This window comes from Orbicella franksi, chromosome 2, assembly GCF_964199315.1.
Source record: "Orbicella franksi chromosome 2, jaOrbFran1.1, whole genome shotgun sequence".
Lineage (NCBI taxonomy): Eukaryota > Metazoa > Cnidaria > Anthozoa > Scleractinia > Merulinidae > Orbicella > Orbicella franksi.
In genome coordinates, this window is record NC_138146.1 from 25002564 (window position 1) to 25022194 (window position 19631).

Below are 19631 nucleotides of genomic sequence, written 5' to 3' on the forward strand. Positions count from 1 at the left end.
GGAGGAGCGCTTATTCGAAGGGGGCGCTTATTCGAGGGGGGGCGCTAATTCGAGGATTTACGGTACTCACTAAAATCCTGCATGTGGGCAGTTAAACTGTGAGATTTCAAAGTGGATTTAATAAAGTGATAATTGATCTTTGTGTCGTGCAATTTTGGTCTGAAATCATAATTGTTATTCCAAAATCGAATCGAACTCGCGCTGCGCGCTTGTTCGATTTTGAATTCATGCATATGATTTCAGAATAAATTGCGCTTCCGGCTCAGTTCAGTTATCATTATTCATCGATTGTAAACAAACAACAACAACAGCAAAACACTTATAATTAACCAAATTCAGTACTGCACAACACTTCTACATGACGCTGTGGATTTTAAATACCCAAGAGATAAATAAATACCCTCATTTTCTCTTGAAATACCGGTACCTCAGATAGGCTTTTGTGCGTTATGCTATTATTTCCCCACTAATATGCTCTACCTTAATGCTCTATTTTTCCACTAAAATGCTCGGTTTCCCCCCAAAAAGTCACTAAAATGCTTTTTTAAATTTTAATAATTTTAACTGTTTCAACACAATTAACAGTTCAGAGTGCTTAACAAAAACGTGTACTTAGTATAACAAGTTGGCAACAATGTATGTAATAGTTTTAATACACCAAAAGATAATTCTCCAAATGATCTGTTGTTCTGTTAATCCTTTGTCCCCTTTCAGTGATACTTAATCTTCATTTTCTCGTAAAAAATAAATTTTATTTCTATTTTCTGTGGAAAAAATGTGAATTTTCTAAGAAAATGCCACTAAAATGCTTGAATAATGCTTAATGCGTTTGCCTCACTATAATGCTCGAAAAAAATGCTAGCATAATGTACAAAAGTCTAACCTCAGAAACCTAGAGAAAGGCGTGGCAATCATATTTCTTTCCTTCGCTGCTGCAATTTTTGCACCAGTCTAGTTCTTGTTAAATTTAGTATTTCACTTCATCTGCAACACCGCGTCACTTCTTGGAACAGGACCTCAGAACTGCATAAACAGACAAGAAGAGCGCGCATATCCTTCACTTCACCGGTGGTACCAATATTTCTATTATTTCCTGATCCTGGAACTAGCGCGGTTAACTCAGCGCGGCTGGCCGCGCGGCTGCAAATTTGATCATGTGACCACGTTCTAGCCAATGAAATTGATGGTTTTCCTTAGTCGCCATTAACAGGAAGTGTGCCAATTCTTCGTACACGGGCACAGAAAAATTGCCTGTTCTAAGAGTTTCTCGCATCGTATAATATATTCTGAAGGGGATGGCGTTAAGACGGATCAATAAAGTAAGAACTGATTTTGTTTTCATTGGCAGTTATATTAAGCGATAACTAGTAAAAACAGCTCAGGTTTGATAGGTGCATGTAAATTATAAGTGCTAACTGGATGGCCGATGGTCTATGATAAACTGTGTTTTCCGAAGCATAGTGGTCGTCAGGTGTGCTGTAGTTGAGATTAAAACCACACATAGTTAATACAACTCAGAGGTTCTAAACTGGTTTTGGATTTTTTTTCCTTTCGATGTTTCAGGAATTGCAAGATCTTAAACGTGATCCGCCATCACAATGTTCAGCAGGACCGGTCGGAGAAGATTGTAAGTTTGTTGAATTTTATTATTTTCAAAAAAAAAATCCTTTTGCCTACAGTCCATTGTCACTTAAAACACCGACGTAGCTGATAATTTTTGTTACTGAATTTTGCGTTGGTTTAGCAGAATCTCTGTAGTAAATGTGCTAATAGTCTCGTTTCTTTTTGATTAATCTTGTGACGTCGCGTGATCAATGAAGTATTTCACTGGCAAGCAAGTATCATGGGCCCGGTAAGGAATTCTCATTTCGTTGAAATATAAGCTTAACTGTCATTTAAACATGTTGATAAACTATTTTTCTTTCTCATGCTTTGATGCGGTGTTAATTTTTCTCGATTCTCGTTTCTTCGCCAACAGCCTGACAGCCCATACCAAGGTGGAGTATTTTTCCTTACGATACATTTTCCAACAGATTATCCATTTAAACCACCAAAGGTAAGAAAATAAAGAATTTTATTGAAACCTCACGGTTTACAAGTTTACAGTACCGCGTTTCTTTTCTAGTAAGTGCACACATGCCTTATTGTACTGTACATATTGAATCTATATGGTTACTGTGGAACTGCCGAAGCCTTGGGGAATACTTCATTTCTTATACTAACAGTTTACAGTTCGATCTTTCGTCAAAAAGTGAAGGAACCGTTTCAATCAGTCCTTTAGGCTTCATATCTTGATCTTTTTCAAACAATAAAAAAATCGTTCATCTGAAACGTCTGGATCTTTAATATCAATTTGTCGTATTGCTCAATTGGTTGCCACATGTCTATAAAAATAATGTGACTTTGAGCTTTAAAAGTTATAACGTTTTGTAGAAAGCAAAACCAGAGGGATTTTTTTTTTTACAAAGTCACCCTTTCTGGAAGTGCAAATCTGTGGTTCTGGTGAAATTCTGACTCCATCTTGATGCTTTTTGTAAAGAAGTCACCAAGCCTAAACCCCTTCAAAACTGACTGAGCCATCAATATTCTGAACTTTGATACAATGTAATTTCCCTTCAGGTCTTGATCACAATTTGATCAAGTTTCGTGCCTTTTTGTGGGCAATATTGTGGGGATATGATGAAATGTTTTTTTGATGTTCTCCAAATAATATTCCACATAAATGAGAGCCATTCCATTTTTGAAAATTTATATCCACACCCCCTGTTGATAAAGTAAGTAAACCTCTGGGACAAAGAAGAGCTGATATGATACCCCCCCCCCCCCCCGCCTCCTCAGAATTAATCTGATTTTTACACTATGCCCTCAGAAAAAAAAAAAAATGACAGCAACAGCAACAACTTTCCCCTGAACTCCAGGCTCAGAATTATTTAAAAGATTAACAGGTGCAGATGGACCAACTCCCAAGTAGAAATGGCTTTTAAAAGCCTTTTAGAAAATCTTGTCCATTATGTTGGTGTCAGAATATAAATTGGCATGATTGTGAGTGAGCTCCTCTGTAGGTTGATCTTTTCTGAAGTCTGTTTCATCTCACATTTATCAAACACCCTGTAAGGTTCCTGTAAGATTGCTTGTGTCAAAATCCAGGCAAAGGGAATTGACATTAATTAAATAAATGGCAAAGGGAAACCTTTACTTTGTGTGTTGGCCTATGGCACATGTATTCTTAGTACTCTTAGTATTACCATTATTGTTCGATCGACGAAAATTCCACTCATGTTTCCATAACTCATCATTAATTAGGAAAATGTTCTTTAATTCTTGATTAGAGGTTTGCCTTGAGTAAAAGGAATGGGCATGACAATGTTGGAAAACCATGCTAAACTCAGTCATAATGCTTAGAAGTGTTTAGAAAACTTGAAGCAGTCTCTTAAATTAAACACCCATGGTCACTTTCACAATGTGCAACATTTCACTCAGACTTCTGTTTGGTTACAAGTGTAGTAACAAATTACCCTATATTCCTCATGAACATGAATAATTGAATCTCTCGATTTTATTCAAGGTATTTCCTTTTATGTTTACCACAGTTACTGAGTGTCTGGGTAATTATTATTGTAACTTGGCTTATATAAGTATGTGGCTGCATCATAATCATAAGAAAAGTACTTTGATAGAGACACGAAGAGCACATTAAATCTTCATGGAACAGACAAAAGAAATGGCTACATGGGTCAGAATTAATCTGGTTCATCCTTGTTATCTGGCAATGACAATAATCTATTATTAACTTAGTTATACATATTCTTGAATATGTGTTAAAGATTGTATGTGTGAACTGCAGAAAAAGATATGATGATATGATTGATCATCAGTTGTATACACAACTTATGCAGCTGCATCCCACTCAAGCCTGAATTTTTTCCAGGCTTTAATTTCACAACTTGTTAAGACGTAAGTTGTATTATATAACTGTGAGGATCAATCATTTCTTCTTAGTTACTCATGTAAATGTACATGTTTTGTCAGTTTATGCACATTCCATGAACTATTCTATGTGGATACCATCTACAGGTTGATTGTTGATTGTTTTCTTGTTTCAGGTTTCATTTACTACAAAAATTTATCACCCTAACATAAACAGTAATGGCAGTATTTGTCTTGATATTCTTCGATCACAATGGAGTCCAGCACTTACAATTTCAAAAGGTAAGAACATTTTGGGTGGGACCAAAAACTCTGGTTTAAATAGTCGCCATAATGATGACTAAATTTCTCTGTGTTGATGATCAATAACGGTTAATTTCTCAGACATTATGTCCTTCCAGAAAATCATGTTGAAAGATCTTTGCTTCTAAAACATTCAAAATAAGAAAAAAAGTCAATCCATCCTTTTGCTTTGCTGTAAAGGATTCTCTCACATCCATAAACTTCCACTATAATGCATTGCAAACCCTTGAGCAATGAGTGTGTCATGTATGCCTATTGATTGTGTCTCTTGTAATGTACGGATCCTAATGGCGGACATCAGACGACGATCGAATAGTATCCTATGATACATCTGGTTTAGGCTTATATTATCACTGCGTACGTGACGTCATCATTCATTCCACGCTCTCTGGATGAAGCCATGGTGTGCTTTCACACTTGTCTGGATTCCATGGCTTCTGCTTTTAAGAGTACCTAGTTAGTTTATATTCAATGCATTTCAAAGGAGAATTTTGCCATTACAGTGAAGGGTTTTACTTGTGTTTCGTTTGTCTGTCGAGAAATACATATAAGCTATGTGGAAAGCATCGACGAACGAACAAGAGCTCTCATTCCTGTGGTTGTTGTGAATTCGCCTACGGATGAATTATTCGCTGGGGTAAGAAGCCCTGTGCTGATAAGAGTAGGTTACAGCAGGTACATTCTCCGAAGGGAAGTTCAGGGGTTTTCTGATTTTTCTTTTGACGTTTCTTGTCCGCTTCTTAGCAGGCTTGTTCCGTGTTGTGCCGTTTGCTGCATGACATCTCTTGATTACGGCTCCATTGAACTATTGAAATTTATGAAGTTAAACACTCCGTTATGAAGGCTAGTTATCACTGCTGAGCATTTTGCAGTTTCAGAAAGAATAGTAACCAAAACACCTTCGAAAATAATCATTTTGACTCTAAAAGATGACCAAGCTCGGGAATAAAGCGCCAAACGAACTGAGACTTAAAGCAGACATTCACACACGCAATACTGGTATTTGCACTGGTATGTTACGAAATTTCAGTCCACTTTGATCGCTTGAAAGGTCATAAAAATGTGGGTACTTCTCCATACTTCTTCGCCAAAAATCATTATTATGTCTATATTTTGTGGTGTGATGCCCAAAAATCGAAGACATCAACATACTGTGCAAAGAAAAGCGAATATTCATGACCTTGTTACGGGTCAACGAACACTTTGTGATGCGAATAGTCACAGAACACGATCAATGACAAGAATACTATAATAAGGCGGCGCTCTTAAACACTTACAAATCATTATAATCGCGTCAAAGATTTAAAGAATGTACTTTTCTAACCTTTTACTGCAATAAAAATAAGAAATAGACCGCGGAGAAAACCACGTTATTTCACGCTGAAATCCATGATAACTTCGATGTTGCGTCACGTACGTAGAAAATTGCATCATGGGATACTATTCGATCGTCGTCTGGGCGGACATTATAGCTACTTATGACCACTTATACAAAGTCTTGGAAATGTTCCATTTTTATGCCTTGTGGCAAGATCTTTTTTTTTTTTGTTTACAGATGTTATGCGCTGAGTCCTTTTTTGAATAAAATTCCTACTTATTACTTATTACTACGATTATCAGTTGAGTAAGGCGAGACAAAAGTTTGGTCACCAAGTTTTAATGTAAAAATCTTGTTGTTGTCATGAGCAACTGGCTCCGTATCCATTGGTAACTTGTCAGCCTTTGACATCATTGGCAGCAAAGCGCGCGAAATTGTAGGTGACGTGACAGGCGACCAACGGCCGTTGATATTGTTACCAATGGAAACGAGGTAAGTTGCCCATGACAACACCATAATTTTAAGGCCAAAACTTCGTAACCAAACTTCCCTCATGCCTTACTCAACTGATAATTGTAGTATCACTTAGTTTTTAATTTTGAAACCTGGACTCTGACAGTTTGAGCCATATTTGGTAGATACATGTAACTCATAAAACAGAGGTGTTTATCTTTCCTGTACTTCCCAGAATGCAGAATTTCAGAACTCACCCTATAATGCATTGTGTGCATAATTTGCGACATGCCGTTAGCACTTTATGTATGTACCCTTAAGTCAATTTTGGTTGCAGTCTATATAAAACTAGGTTTGCTTGAATAACATTTAACCAGATAACCAGGAGATAACCAGGAGAAATTGATCCAGTCATGTACTAGATAAAGTCATCTAGTTAATCATAAATGATAAATAAATCAAATTTAAATGCAGTTTTGAACGATTTGTCTCGATCAAATTGATAAGGTGTCTGATTGGAAAGGACACATGTCCTGTTAAAGAAGAAAAATTATTTCCAGCACTACAAATATAAGGCAGACCATTTCTGAAGTGCAAATTTCCGTCCAGTAATAGGCCCTCGTGAAAATGCTTTTTGAACCACAAGATACCTGTGGCTTGCTATTTCACTGAGCTAAAATAGCAACTTTAGAGAAACAATTTTGTTACATCCAAAGAGCAAACCCAGGCCGTCAGAACTTTAACTTGTACCAATAGCTACTTACATAATCTATTACTTTCCAATCAGCTTGCGGGAGTTCATTTGTTTGATAACTGACAGTGTAATATTATCTTCTAAACTTCTCCAGAATGTGTACATGACCTGCCTCCCCCCCCCCCCCCCCCAAAGGTGTTCCAGCAATCCTCCTTGGTATGGTTATGGAATTTTTTCACACAGTTTCATTTTGGCATTCCAAGCCAGAACCAACTGGAGAATTGCATTTGAAAAGTTGTGAGGAAGTTTATGAGTCACATGTGTGAGGTTACCATTTTATTTTTGGTCAGTGGGTGGTTAGGTACATTCACCTAAATGTACCTTTTTGATATGCTTCAGTGGCATATCAGGCCAGTTATTGCAGGTGTCCGTGGATGCATGTTCAGTTCAGTTGCAGAAGTTTTCAATGATCACTGGTACATTCTTTTTTCTTTCCCGTGTGATAACTGCTGATTTTTATTTTGTATTTCAGTTCTTTTGTCAATATGTTCCTTGCTTTGTGATCCAAATCCTGATGATCCCTTGGTGCCAGACATAGCGCGGATTTATAAAACAGACAAACCTAAATATAATAAATTGGCAAAGGAATGGACGACGAAGTATGCCCAAGTTTGACTCTGAAAGGCACTTTCTAACATTATTTTGTCTCTGGCAAGAAGTCTTGTTGTAATGTACATTTTATAATGTTATGTTCCAATGCTCTTTCTCTGCTAAGCTTGAATGATTTCCTAGTTATTTTCTTCTCTGAAGAAAGGCTATCAGCTATAAGATGCACTCAGCTGCTTAGACAGAAAACATCTAAATATTATCTGTGAACCAGGTACTCACATGTATTAAATTCAGATTTTAAATATTACATATGACACGGATTTAGGGTACTGAAGGTTTGTATATGTTTCTGTTGCTACTGGAAATGTTGCTTAAATTAAGTACTGTTGTATATATACATATGAACTAACCATAAATAATATCTGAATGATGCCAACACTTTCAACCGAAGCTTCAGTATAGAAATTATCCTTCCCAACAACAGCCTTGCATTTGTGCTTAGTTTATCTGAGAGCCAGAATTTCATTTGTAGGAGATGCATGTAATGTACAGGTACCATCAGCTCTCTTTAATAGCTTGGTTGCTCATTTCTGTTAACCTACAAGTAGAAATAAATGTCAGTTTCTTGTGGTATTGATAGAAGGAGTTAAAATCTACTATTTTACTATCACTGTTTTGTAAATTAGTTTAACCGAGTCCAGCCATCCGAACTTTAGCAATGGTACAGTTGGAGATTAGCACTGATTTAATTAAAAACCACCCACTCCCTCCTCCCCCTTTACACGTTTATTAATAATAAATAATTGTATAGATAACTATAACTGTAAAGTAAGAACTGTAGACATTGTCACTAGATTGTGTTTTTGTCACCTATAGAGGTCTTGAATAAATAGACAATTTAGCAGTTGACATTTGGTTTGTGGTTTTCTTTGTTGTTCTACACCTTCTATTTTTATACCTCCCTACTCAAATATGTTGTCCTATCGGAGGAGAACGTGTCACGTGTCGTGGGTCAAAACTCACTAACTCCCTAGGGCGAACAAAACTCACTAACTCCCGAGGGAAACAACATCTTGAACTTTCGACTCGCACTTGATCAGGTCATGCTCCTTGAAACCGCGGCAAATTTGTGAGCCAGCCAGCGTCAAGCAAACGATTTCTTCGCAGTTTTTTTCTATTTTTGAGTTGGAAGGTATAACAAAACACTTAATGACTGGTCCCGCGGGAAGCAGTGAGTTTTGTTTCCCCGAGACCTCAATTTTCAATGTTGAGGGTCTCGGGGAAACAAAACTCACTGTCTCTCTTGGGGCCAGTCATTAAGTGCTTATTATTGCCCTTCACTTCAGGTATGTTAGTCTTGTGCAGTTGTTTTCTTAGTGTGAAAAGAACTCTAGCGAACATATTTTGTCCATCAATGACTTGGCCGGTTTAATGAGCGACGGTGGTGATCACCATATGAAGGCAATGAAGTCTCTAGCTGAAACCCTTTTCGAGCACCCCCCCTCTCAGTGAAGCCAACAGATTTTGGCGCCAGGTGGCAGGATAGAAAGACACCTGGTCCAGTTGTTCGAGAGGTGGTAAACGCTATCCACAGGATAAATCCCTTTCCAGTGGCTAAGTGAACAAACCAAACCACGCTATCCACTAGCTAGCCATTTATCCGGTGGATAGTTCTTACCACACCATTTGGACCGTTCGGTCGTCTTTTTAAAGACGAAGTCGTAAAGAGTCTGCAATTCTTGAAAAGGCTAGAGATCTCTGGACTGGCCTGGATAAAGTATGGAAAATAATGATTAAATCTGGAAAAAATGGGAAGGAAATCTAGTTATTTTTCCAAACTGCAACGATAGGCCACTTCCTTGCTGTCGTTTACCCCTCCTTCAGAACGAGTTCTCGTGCAAAACGTTTTGTGTGAAAATGAGTTTGATTTGCATGAAAATAAACATCCAGGTGGAACTTTTTTACTCAATAAAAATTGAAGTCTTACGCCGGAAAGCCTAGTTATTTTTCCAAGCCGCAAAGATAGGCCACTTCTGAGCTGTCGTTTGTCTCTGTTTCAGAACGAGTCCGTGCAAAACTTTTCTTATGCATAAAACATATGATGAAAAGGAACAATCCTGTGGAACATTTATTGAATGTTTTCTCACGAAGACTCGTTTTGACACAGGCAATAGTAAACTCGGAAATGACCTATTGCTTGGATTGCTTAGTGAATTCGCTGTCAGCCAGTCAAATTTCAGTGCATGTACATCGACCGGATTTTCATGGTCCACACTCTTGTGACACCCTTATTGATCAAATAAATGACGTCATGAGATGTGGTTCGGACGTTTTATGACAATTTCTATGGTAGATTTGTTTGCGTTTTTTTTTTTCGATTATACCAAAAATTCAGCGAATTTATCGGGCCGATCCCCAGAAAATGTTTTTTGTCTTTTGTTTAGACAAACTGGCGAGTGCCCTACGGCTGGGAAAAACTAGTTGTTCAAATATCCCGGGGTAGTGGCTCAAAAATGTTTGTTTTCTTCGTTTATTGTCTTACCTTCAAGTCCTAAGCTTGTAGGTCTTATTTCCCGTACTGGTGGAAAAAAATATGTCGTTCTGCAGGTCTAGCGTCTCATTTATGTCCTACTGGATTTATTCAGTAGGAAACTTATCGTATTTGTCGATGAACTTGGTCAATAGAAGAAGCGACAATTACTGTAAGGTGAAAAAGTGAGATGGTCAAATTAACAAATTGATGTCAGCTTTTTATGCGTCTGTCCTGATACTGATCATGAATTTCGTCATAGCATTATCAAACGAGCTGTGGATCCAGAGTAGCCTAGTGGATTCGCTGACTACTTTGACAATGTTATGACGAAATTCATTGTCAATAACAGGACAGACGCATGAAAAACTGAAGTCAATTTGTTTTCTATAGTAACAATTTGCCAAATTGTCCGCTCTCGCTCGTTGACGCATCGCGTAAGTTATAAATTTATGTGTCTGTCCGGTTATTGACAATGAAACTTAGCCAATGAGCGCGCGAGAATTTCTTCAATTATTGTAAAATGCCTCGGAGCATGAGACGTTAGTACGCGTCCGAATACAGACTAGAATTAACGTTAACGACGTCCCTCGTCCTTTCTCGAGGTGAACATCAGTCCCGCTTTTTGCTCATTTATAATCTTCTACGATAATCTTTGTCAGTGCCGCCAAGAACCACTAACACATGTTTGGTAGAGCTCCATGGTGTTGATTTGGCTGAACACTGTCAAAGAGAGCTTCTATCCTATACGTTCTTGGGCTTCACTTCCGGGTGGCTTCGGGCAGGGCTCTCCATATGAGCACAGTCAACCCAGCTGTTCCGGTTTCGGAGATCTAATTTCAGTACCACTACTTGTTTCTTTCTAAAAGTTTCAATGGGTTCAAGGCCGGTCTCGCAGCCAGTCTACACCCCTGCCCTGGTTTAACACTAGGGGTGCACGACCCGGTATGGTAAATATTTAGGCTTCTAAAATCGGTATGTAGGATGGCTCGGTATATGTCACAAAAGTTTACAAAAAAATTACGCAGCAGTGCTAAAAATCTTAAGCTTTCCTGCTGGCGCAGCTGCAACTAGGCAGTCCACTCATCTCCTTGTCGACCCCTGTGTAGCTCTTAATTTGTTGCGCTATTTTCCGGCTCTTTTTCGGCGTCCGTTTGTCGCCCGTATTGCCAATTTTACATCTCCATTTGATTTTAACCAACAAAACTGAGCGCCTGAAAGAGAAGAATGCTACAAGCTCTTCTTTAGTCCTGCAGTTTCGCTTCAGTACTTTAACTTAATGCATAAATACTTTGAATTAATTATCAACGAGTCATAAAATAGGAGCGTGACTTTGCAATGACGCCATACGTCATACCACGAGAAACAACACCCATAAAAAAGACTGAAAACTAGCCCGGCTTGTGCAGGTCATGTGATCAACTTTTGGCCAATGGCACAAGGCAAAACTAGCTCACACGTTTCGTCTTGGTCTCCATTAACAGGAAGTTTGGGATCTAAATCGCACCATAGAATTTGGCTTTTCGTTCAATTTTCGACAGCATAATAGCTTTCAAAGAAGATGGCGTTAAAACGGATCAATAAAGTAAGCATCAAGGTTTCTTCAATCGCAATTTATTGAGGTTTGATAGCTGAAAACCTTACGTTTTCAAAGATGGTTACCCTCGACGTGAACTGTATGGCCGACCGAGGTGGCTTTTCGTGGTGGTTGTCAAGAGTATTCATGCTTTGTTTAGACGATGAACATCCACTCTTTGGTTACTTTTCAATGTTTGCATTTTGCTCTGATATTTCAGGAACTTCAAGATCTTGGACGTGATCCTCCGGCACAGTGTTCCGCAGGACCGGTCGGGGATGATTGTAAGTGAATTTCATTGACTTTTTTCAGAAAGAACTTTTAATAAGTAAGCTTACATCGTTCTTACCTTTTAATCTACTGTTGCTGGAGTATTTTGGCTGGTGAGTTCTTCTTTTTCTTTCAGCAGACTTTCTGCTATTTATGTATGAACTTACTGTAATTACAATGTCTTTTCTTTACACTCTGGCATCGCGTGAACTATGAAGTATTTCACTGGCAAGCGACTATCATGGGTCCGGTGAGGAATTCTTACTTCTTTTGAAACTGAAGTACTTTTGAAATATTCTCGATGAGCAATATTGTGATGCTGTTGCTTAGATGTAGTGCTAAGTTTTCTCGATTCTCGTTTCTTCGCCAACAGCCTGAAAGTCCGTACCAAGGTGGAGTATTTTTCCTTACGATACATTTTCCTACAGATTATCCATTTAAACCACCAAAGGTAGGCAACTAGAGTATTTTATGCAAACCTTTTAGTTTACGAGTTTATAATACCGCCTGTCTTTAGTATTAGAGTCATACTCTAATACTAAAGAAACATACTGCTAGGAACGGTAGAGTTTTGTGACATGCAAACAGTAGTCTAATCTGTTTTACGTGCGTTCATTTCCAGCATTCTTCCGGTTTTTCGTTCGCTCATATCTAGATCTCTTGCTTAGCTCACCATGCGAGCAAATGGTTTTGCTTGACCTTGAGGTATTGGATTATTGTTTCTGCATCTTTTCCTACAGCAAATTGATATAATAACGACTTACAGAGTTACGACGCCTCCATGACCTCGTACATAAACTTGAGACTAAATTGTATTGTACGCATTTAGCTGACATCTTCGGCAGCACAATTACGATGCATTTCTAAGTTCAACTTGATTCCCTTAGAAAATTTGTGTTATGATGTTTGGACTTAAATTTAAGAATTGGAAGTTTTGATTTCTTTCCATTGATCGCTCTAAAAGGTCACAAACGTCGACAATATTTAGTATTGCTCAATCAATCACTACATATGCATGTGGGTCTTGCTTGTATTTTTCCAAAACAAATGATTCTAAACCTCACATTCTCTAAATTTGAATAGCAACAACCCAGTAATCAGTACCCATACTTAACTTGCCAACTGATATATCCCAGGATTTTTGCAACTTATTTGGAGGATATGACAATTTCTGAAGGTGTCCAAAGATTTTCTAACACTGTTAAAAATTTCAAGACACAGTAGATTACTCCAAAGAGAAACAGACATGTTTTGCTTATCCTGAATAAACCATCTTCATTGCCAATTTGTAAATTAACTTTTAAGTTATATGCACAGTTGGACTCGGCTAATATAGGCTCCTGGTTATTTATAAGTATTTGCCCCTGGTATACTAACACAGTCTTGTGGTAATCTTCTTCATTATATGAAGTGGTTATCTCATTTTATTATATAACCATGAGTGCTTTACTTGGAAAAAACACCACTTGTAAAATCCATATGAAACTACATTTGGAGCCCAAGAGGCAAAATTTTTGTTATAGATGATGCCATTTCACCCTTTTCCTCAGTTGTTTGTAAGAACAGACAGTGAAAATGGCAAGTGAGAAGTTATTCTATGTAATAAAAGGAAAATTACATGAAATTTATTTGAAATTTGTATTATTGTGTCAAAAACAATATTTTGTAAACTGGCTGCATTTGTTTCGTAAAACGTAGTTTTACCACTTGAAAGTAAAATTCATATCTTTGCGCTGTCCCGTAATATCCTCTAAATGTGTGGCCCATTTGTTACAAGGTACTTTGTACATTATATAACATACCTAAATATGTGGTACGTTTGTTATATATGAGGTGATCATTCTTTAAATGAGATGCATTTATCATTATTTGTTGTGCTTTGGTCATATGCGGTTCCTTTGTCCTTTGTCCTCCCGTAATATCCTCTGAATGTGTGGCCCATTTGTTATGAGGTACTGTGTACATTATATAACATACCTAAATATGTGGTATGTTTGTCATATGTGAGGTGATCATCCTTTAAATGAGATGCATTTATCATTATTTTTGGTGCTTTGGTCATATGTGGTCCCTTTGTCCTTATGTGTGGTTCAGGTTATCATCAGTTTTTATGTGGTCCCTTTATCACAGGGTGTTGTACTTTTGGCATTATATGTGAAGGGGGTTCATTAATGTTTCCAGCAGGAGAGCAACTGGGTTTCACAGGCAGGCAAAACGTTTTAAAGCGAACTTTTTTATTAAATATCCTTCCTCTTAATGGTCAAGCCAGGCAGGCAAAATCATCATCACAGTTGGTCAATTTGCATGGCTGCCAGCACTTAATGAAACCCCTGATGTGGTGGGTTGGTCGTATTTGTATCTGGTGCCTTTGATAATACGTGTGGTATTTTGTTATTGTAGCTAGTGCTTTTTGTTATACTTGTCTTTGTGCCATTATATGTGGTACTTTTGTCATTACATACAGTCTTTTATCTTTTCATTATCTCTGGTTTGTTTGTTGTTATATGCCTTGTTTTCTTTGTTATGATGAGCCTGCAGAGATCAGGGCATGTGTTTACCATTGAATGTGTGATGCAATTTAGCCATGATTGTGTGTCTGTTGCAGGGGTCTATGTGACCATGATAACACATTTTGGTGTTTTCAAATCATGAGCTGACAACTTGCCAGCAAGGTCTGGAGTAATGTTTTGCTTTTGCTAACAGAATTTTAAAATCAATTTGCTTTAAGAATGTTGACACTGGTCTATAATCTCATAATATAATTTTCATGATTATGTAGGTACATGTAGATCATTGCAACTGACACAATGGTGGCCAAATTGCTATGTACATTCAGAGATAATCTTGTGTCCAGATCTCCTCAGAACATGAACTTTACCATAATAAAGCAGCATATGTAATGGCCAGGGATAACTACCTCATTTGATGATAAAAGGACTGTATATAATTACAAAAGTACCTCATATCATAGCTAAAGTACCACTTATTTATAAAGGTGAATTGAACCACACATAGTGACAAACACACCACATATGGTATGGGAAATGATTATAATGGCACAAGTGCCACGAATAATGACAAAAGTACCACTTATAAAGGTGAATTGAACAACATAATAGCAAAGGCACCACACATTAGGACATATGCACCAGTAAAGACAGGGTCCGAAATTAACTTTTTTAGGCAGGCGTCAACTGGCGACTGAAATATTTTTTCAGTCGCCATAGGGAAAAATTTGGTCACCAAAAAGTGTGAATAAAATTTTTCCTTCGCAGCGAAACACAAACCAAAATTTTTGGTAGCCAGATGGAAAATTCTGGTTGGCAATTTTTCTTTTAAGAATTAGAATGAAGAGAACGCGTTTGGGGCCTCAATGTTGATTTTTTTCGCCAACGAATAAGATTAAATACAAACACGCTGATTATTTATACACCTACCACTGAAAAACCACGATGAACGAATTGCATGCTGGCCATATATGCAGTTTTGTGTGACTGCCAAATGTTTCAAGTCAACTTTATACCTTTTCTTGTCTCTACCTTTTGGAGAGGAAATGTACCCGACTGAAAAACTGGCGTTTGGTTCTTTGCTCTATGTTCAAAATGGTCTTTCCTTTCACGTTCTGTCAAGACCACCCATGAAAATTCGTCTTGCGTTTAGCTGAAGACTTTTTGATTGGATGGTTTCCTTCCCCGTCCATCTTGGCACATTTTTCCGTTCTTGCCGGCAAAATCTTTGCAGTGGATGTCATCAGGAATCAAACCAGTGCTGAAATCATCTTTTGACCACTTTGAAAGACGCCCAGAGAATATCTAAATCTTCAACTAATTTCTCCGCGGATGTTCCGTCTCCACTTTGTAACAAATTACAGAAAGATTTCAGAACATCTTTGGACACCACATCGCCTGGATAAATATTCATAACCAAAGAACGCACGGCCTCTTGCGCCCGCAATACGAATGTTACGGGAAACTGCTGACAAAACATGACGGCGAGGCTTTGCACTGATCTTGGCTGTGAAAAGTTGTAGTAGATTTATAATAACAGGAAAATCGGTTTTGTACTTCAAAAGCAGCGGAAAGGTAAAAAGTGACCAATTGGCGGGCAGCTTTGAATTTTATTTTAATCGATTTGGCTGAAAATCAAAGTTATTGTTTGTATAATTATTGTGGCATGAAATAGTTAATCGCCCGCTGGCGACCAGTTGTGAAATTCTGGTCGCCAGCGCAAAATTTTTAGTTGCATTGGCGACCAGGAATGCGCAATTTCGGACCCTGAAAGAATTGTTTTATGCTAAGCGTGTACATGTCTAGGTACGGATACATACAGGAAGTTTGGAGAACATTAGAGAAGAACAAGAGTTGTTCAAGGTGCAGCTTAGAACAACTCTAGCTTCTTGAGTGCTCTCCAAACTATCTGAACATGCCTCAATCAGTTGAAGAACAGTTGAGTGAGGACAACATCCCCAGCTCTGTTTGGCCCAAATCATTCATTCAAGTGGTTAAATACTCTCTCTTTGAAGAAAGGATTGTCCAGCAACTTTTCAGTGGCATGCAGTGTACCTTAAGTTTATAATTTTTTTGCAAGGAAACTTTCTGTGTTGTGGCCCGCATTGAATGGTGAACATAGTCTGCGGATCGATCCGTCATAAAATATTCTCTCTTGGCACAAATTGTTTGTTCAAACTTTTGAAGATGGGAACGTTTATTTTTAGATTGTTGATCCGACAGCAGATTACTATCTATTTATTTAAGTGACAATTCAAAACTAAACTCTCTGTGTTGGTCTCTCTGGCAAGCTGTCATCATCAAGCCATTGAAAACAACAATGACTTGTCAACAAAAGAAGAAACAAAATGTTAGCTCATACATGCTAATGAAGCATAAGCGCATGTAATGTATATGTGTATGCATGTACTTGTGCGTTTATGGCTGAAGCAAATTATGCATATTGCTTATTTCTGAGTTGCACTGTACCGAAAAGAGAATTCTAAGAAAATCTGTGAAGAAAAAGTGTTTTATTCTTTAAAAAGGAATGCTGTTATTATGATTTTTGTTTGAGATTCAAGGCTGTCTCTGAAAAATGTGTGGGTACCCCCCTTTTTTGGGGGGAGGGGGGCGGGAATCCAATAGCCCTCGCCAAGATACTTTCCCACATATATGTATGGTCGTAAGATGGGGAAAAGACCTTTTTATTTAGTAGGCACCATCCTTAATCTATATAATTCTTTTTAGGTATCCTTTACTACAAAAATATATCACCCCAACATAAATGCAAATGGCAGTATTTGTCTTGATATCCTACGATCTCAGTGGAGTCCAGCACTTACAATTTCTAAAGGTAAGAGTGTTTTCTGAATATCTTAAAAATTGCAGATTGCTTAATGTTATAATGTACATGTGCTACAATGTTTCACTTTGTGTTGTTTGTGGTAATGGTCTTATGAAATGACAAATATGTGAACCATTTATTTTGGAACCATACTTGAAGTGGATAAGTACAAGTGTGAGATGGTCTTTAAAAAAGTCCTTGAAAATGAAAATGTCTGGTTTTCTCCATGAAAAGTCGAAGCATTTTTCGCCACAAGTTCTCAGTTATTGCTGAATTGTCCAATGCATGTCCAATACCCACTACTTGGTCAAGTCCTGAAGGTTAAGATTCAAGTGCCAAGACTTGTACGAGTAATAAAGTAAGGCTTACAATTGGCACGACTGCAGATGTACTTGTCAGTGAAATAATAAAGATAGGCTGAAATGTCTATAATGAAATGCAGTTTTGCCAGTTGCATGAGTTGACAAGGCCACTTTCTCAAAGTTGAGCTGAAATATTGTGTCTATCATAAGATGTAATGTACCAAGTAGTACTTTCTTTTATCTCACTGAAACGTACCAAATTCACCACTTGAACCAATTGTACAAATGGTAAGCCTTATTTTACAACTTGTACGAGTCATACAGCCTGAACTGCTTGAATCAAAGCCTTCATGACTTGAACAAGTGGTAAGTATTAGACAACCCTTGAACTGTCCTTGAAAAGTCATGAAATAGTCCTTGGATAAAATGGTCTGAGGTCTGTATGAACCACGAGATTGTGGAAAAGTGCCTATCATTCAAAGAGTTCTTGCATAAGTGTACTCGCAGTTGAGGGGAGGGGGTCCTCCTAGGGGCTGTTCCCACCCCTTTCCTCCCTCTGGCTCAGTGTGACTGGTGCCTGTTTTTTCTTTTCACATGGGGGCTCATGGTTGGGTTACCAGGTTTTTTCCAATTATGCGAGCAGTCTTCATATCAGAGCTGGCTGCTAATAATGGAAGATCCTAGATGTCTCAGGCACCCAACCTCCATTTTGTGATCTGTGGAGCCATGCAAAATACCTGCAGATAATGAAGATTTGCATGGTTTAATTTTTTGGTTATATTTGTGTTTCAGTTCTTCTGTCAATATGTTCCTTGCTCACTGATCCAAATCCTGACGACCCCTTAGTGCCAGAAATAGCCCGGATTTATAAAACAGACAAGGGTAATTATGAGAGATTAGCTACAGAATGGACTCGAAAGTATGCCATGTGAACTTTGAAGGACCTGACTTTCTCCTGTCATGCAAGAAGTTTGGCTGTGTGCTCTAAACTTATTGTTATGTGTAAGGTTATTTTAAGTCCTGTGTCCTGTAAGTTATGTCAAATACTTTGTTTGTGCATATTGTCGTAATTCTGTAGTAATTTTTCATTGATGCCATCAATTTGATGACATGTCGCTCAATGATGTTGGGATTGAGTTTGAACACCTGGTGCAAAAACATGACCTAAGTGGTTATCAGAACATGAAGTGATTAACACTAATTACCAAGATAATCCAGTGAACCAATGAAGACTAAAAGCAAATACATTCAACTTTCACAAAACATGAGAAAACACAACTGAACCGGTCATGATTGGGTTTGGTTTTTCTTCTGATTGGAAGACAAAGTGGCACGAGTGTTTTTAAGTGTAATTTGCAAAACCAAAGGAAATACATATTACTTTTGACACTTAAGTGGAAATGGCTCTGAAGGTTGAAGGTATTAATTCTTGAAGTGAGTCAGTTAGTACTCAAGTTCCATGAAACCATATGCCATCATGGCTGAGAGTTTGAGTAAATCTAAATCCTTTCAGGCCATATTTGTAAACCAGAGTCATTGCTGTTGACGGTGATGGGACCAAATGTTGGCCTAATGCACCGTACAGGTTAAAATTTGTTAACCAGTCATGACATGTTTGATGCCCATTGAGGCCATCGTTTTTTGTACCTCATGTTCACACAGTTAATAATGAAAACAGGAATAGTACCGTAACCATTTTGATTACTGTTTGAAATGGGCCTGTTTTCTGGTGTAGTGGTTCATGTGTCCATTTATCAAATTCAGATCTTGATTAATGCACATATAGTGCAGTAAATGTTTGTTAGTGGTGACGCTTTTTGTGAGTGTTCTTGTACGTGTACATATGCAGTGATTGTTAATAATATCAACACTTTCAGCCTCACATTCAACATCTAAATTCTCCTTAAAATGTTGTGAATTATTTTACACTGTTTTTTTTCTGAGGATTAAGTAGCAGGTAGTGTACAGAATGATGTATTTTGTTAACTGTAATAGTTTCTTTGGTTTCAAGTTATCTCTAAGAAGAAGTTAGGTGTTGCTTGCTTGTGACATTGAAAGTGTTAAAACCTACTTTTTTACTATCACAGTTTTGTATTAGTTGTAAATCCAGTTTACGTCTGTAAATTGGCAACAGTATAGCTTGTAACTGACAGTGAATGGGTTAGATGCCAAGGAACCCCCTGCTTATATTTTATTGCTAAGGATAATTAAGATTACCACAAGTGCAATAACTTTAAGCTTGAGCAGTTACTAAGTTGTCTTTTTGTCGCCTATGGATGTTGTGAATAAACAGATAATTTAGCAATTGACTCAATACC

General features: G+C 37.8%; 2 protein-coding genes across 2 annotated transcripts; both read left to right on the plus strand.

Annotated features, from left to right (window-relative positions):
• Nucleotides 1–856: 856 nt before the first annotated feature.
• LOC145478857 (ubiquitin-conjugating enzyme E2-17 kDa-like) lies at nucleotides 857–8213 on the plus strand. The gene is made up of 6 exons (XM_081457038.1): nucleotides 857–1319; nucleotides 1564–1627; nucleotides 1821–1852; nucleotides 1979–2056; nucleotides 4104–4209; nucleotides 7228–8213. The coding sequence occupies exons 1-6, from the start codon at nucleotides 1296–1298 to the stop codon at nucleotides 7368–7370; spliced, it is 447 nt and encodes a 148-aa protein (XP_081313164.1). The 5' UTR covers nucleotides 857–1295; the 3' UTR covers nucleotides 7371–8213.
• A 3092-nt stretch (nucleotides 8214–11305) lies between these two features.
• LOC145478859 (ubiquitin-conjugating enzyme E2-17 kDa) lies at nucleotides 11306–19622 on the plus strand. Its single transcript, XM_081457041.1, has 6 exons — nucleotides 11306–11419; nucleotides 11631–11694; nucleotides 11899–11930; nucleotides 12054–12131; nucleotides 16915–17020; nucleotides 18106–19622. Exons 1-6 carry the CDS (start codon nucleotides 11396–11398, stop codon nucleotides 18243–18245), a joined length of 444 nt encoding a protein of 147 aa, XP_081313167.1. The 5' UTR covers nucleotides 11306–11395; the 3' UTR covers nucleotides 18246–19622.
• The last annotated feature ends 9 nt before the right edge of the window (nucleotides 19623–19631 follow it).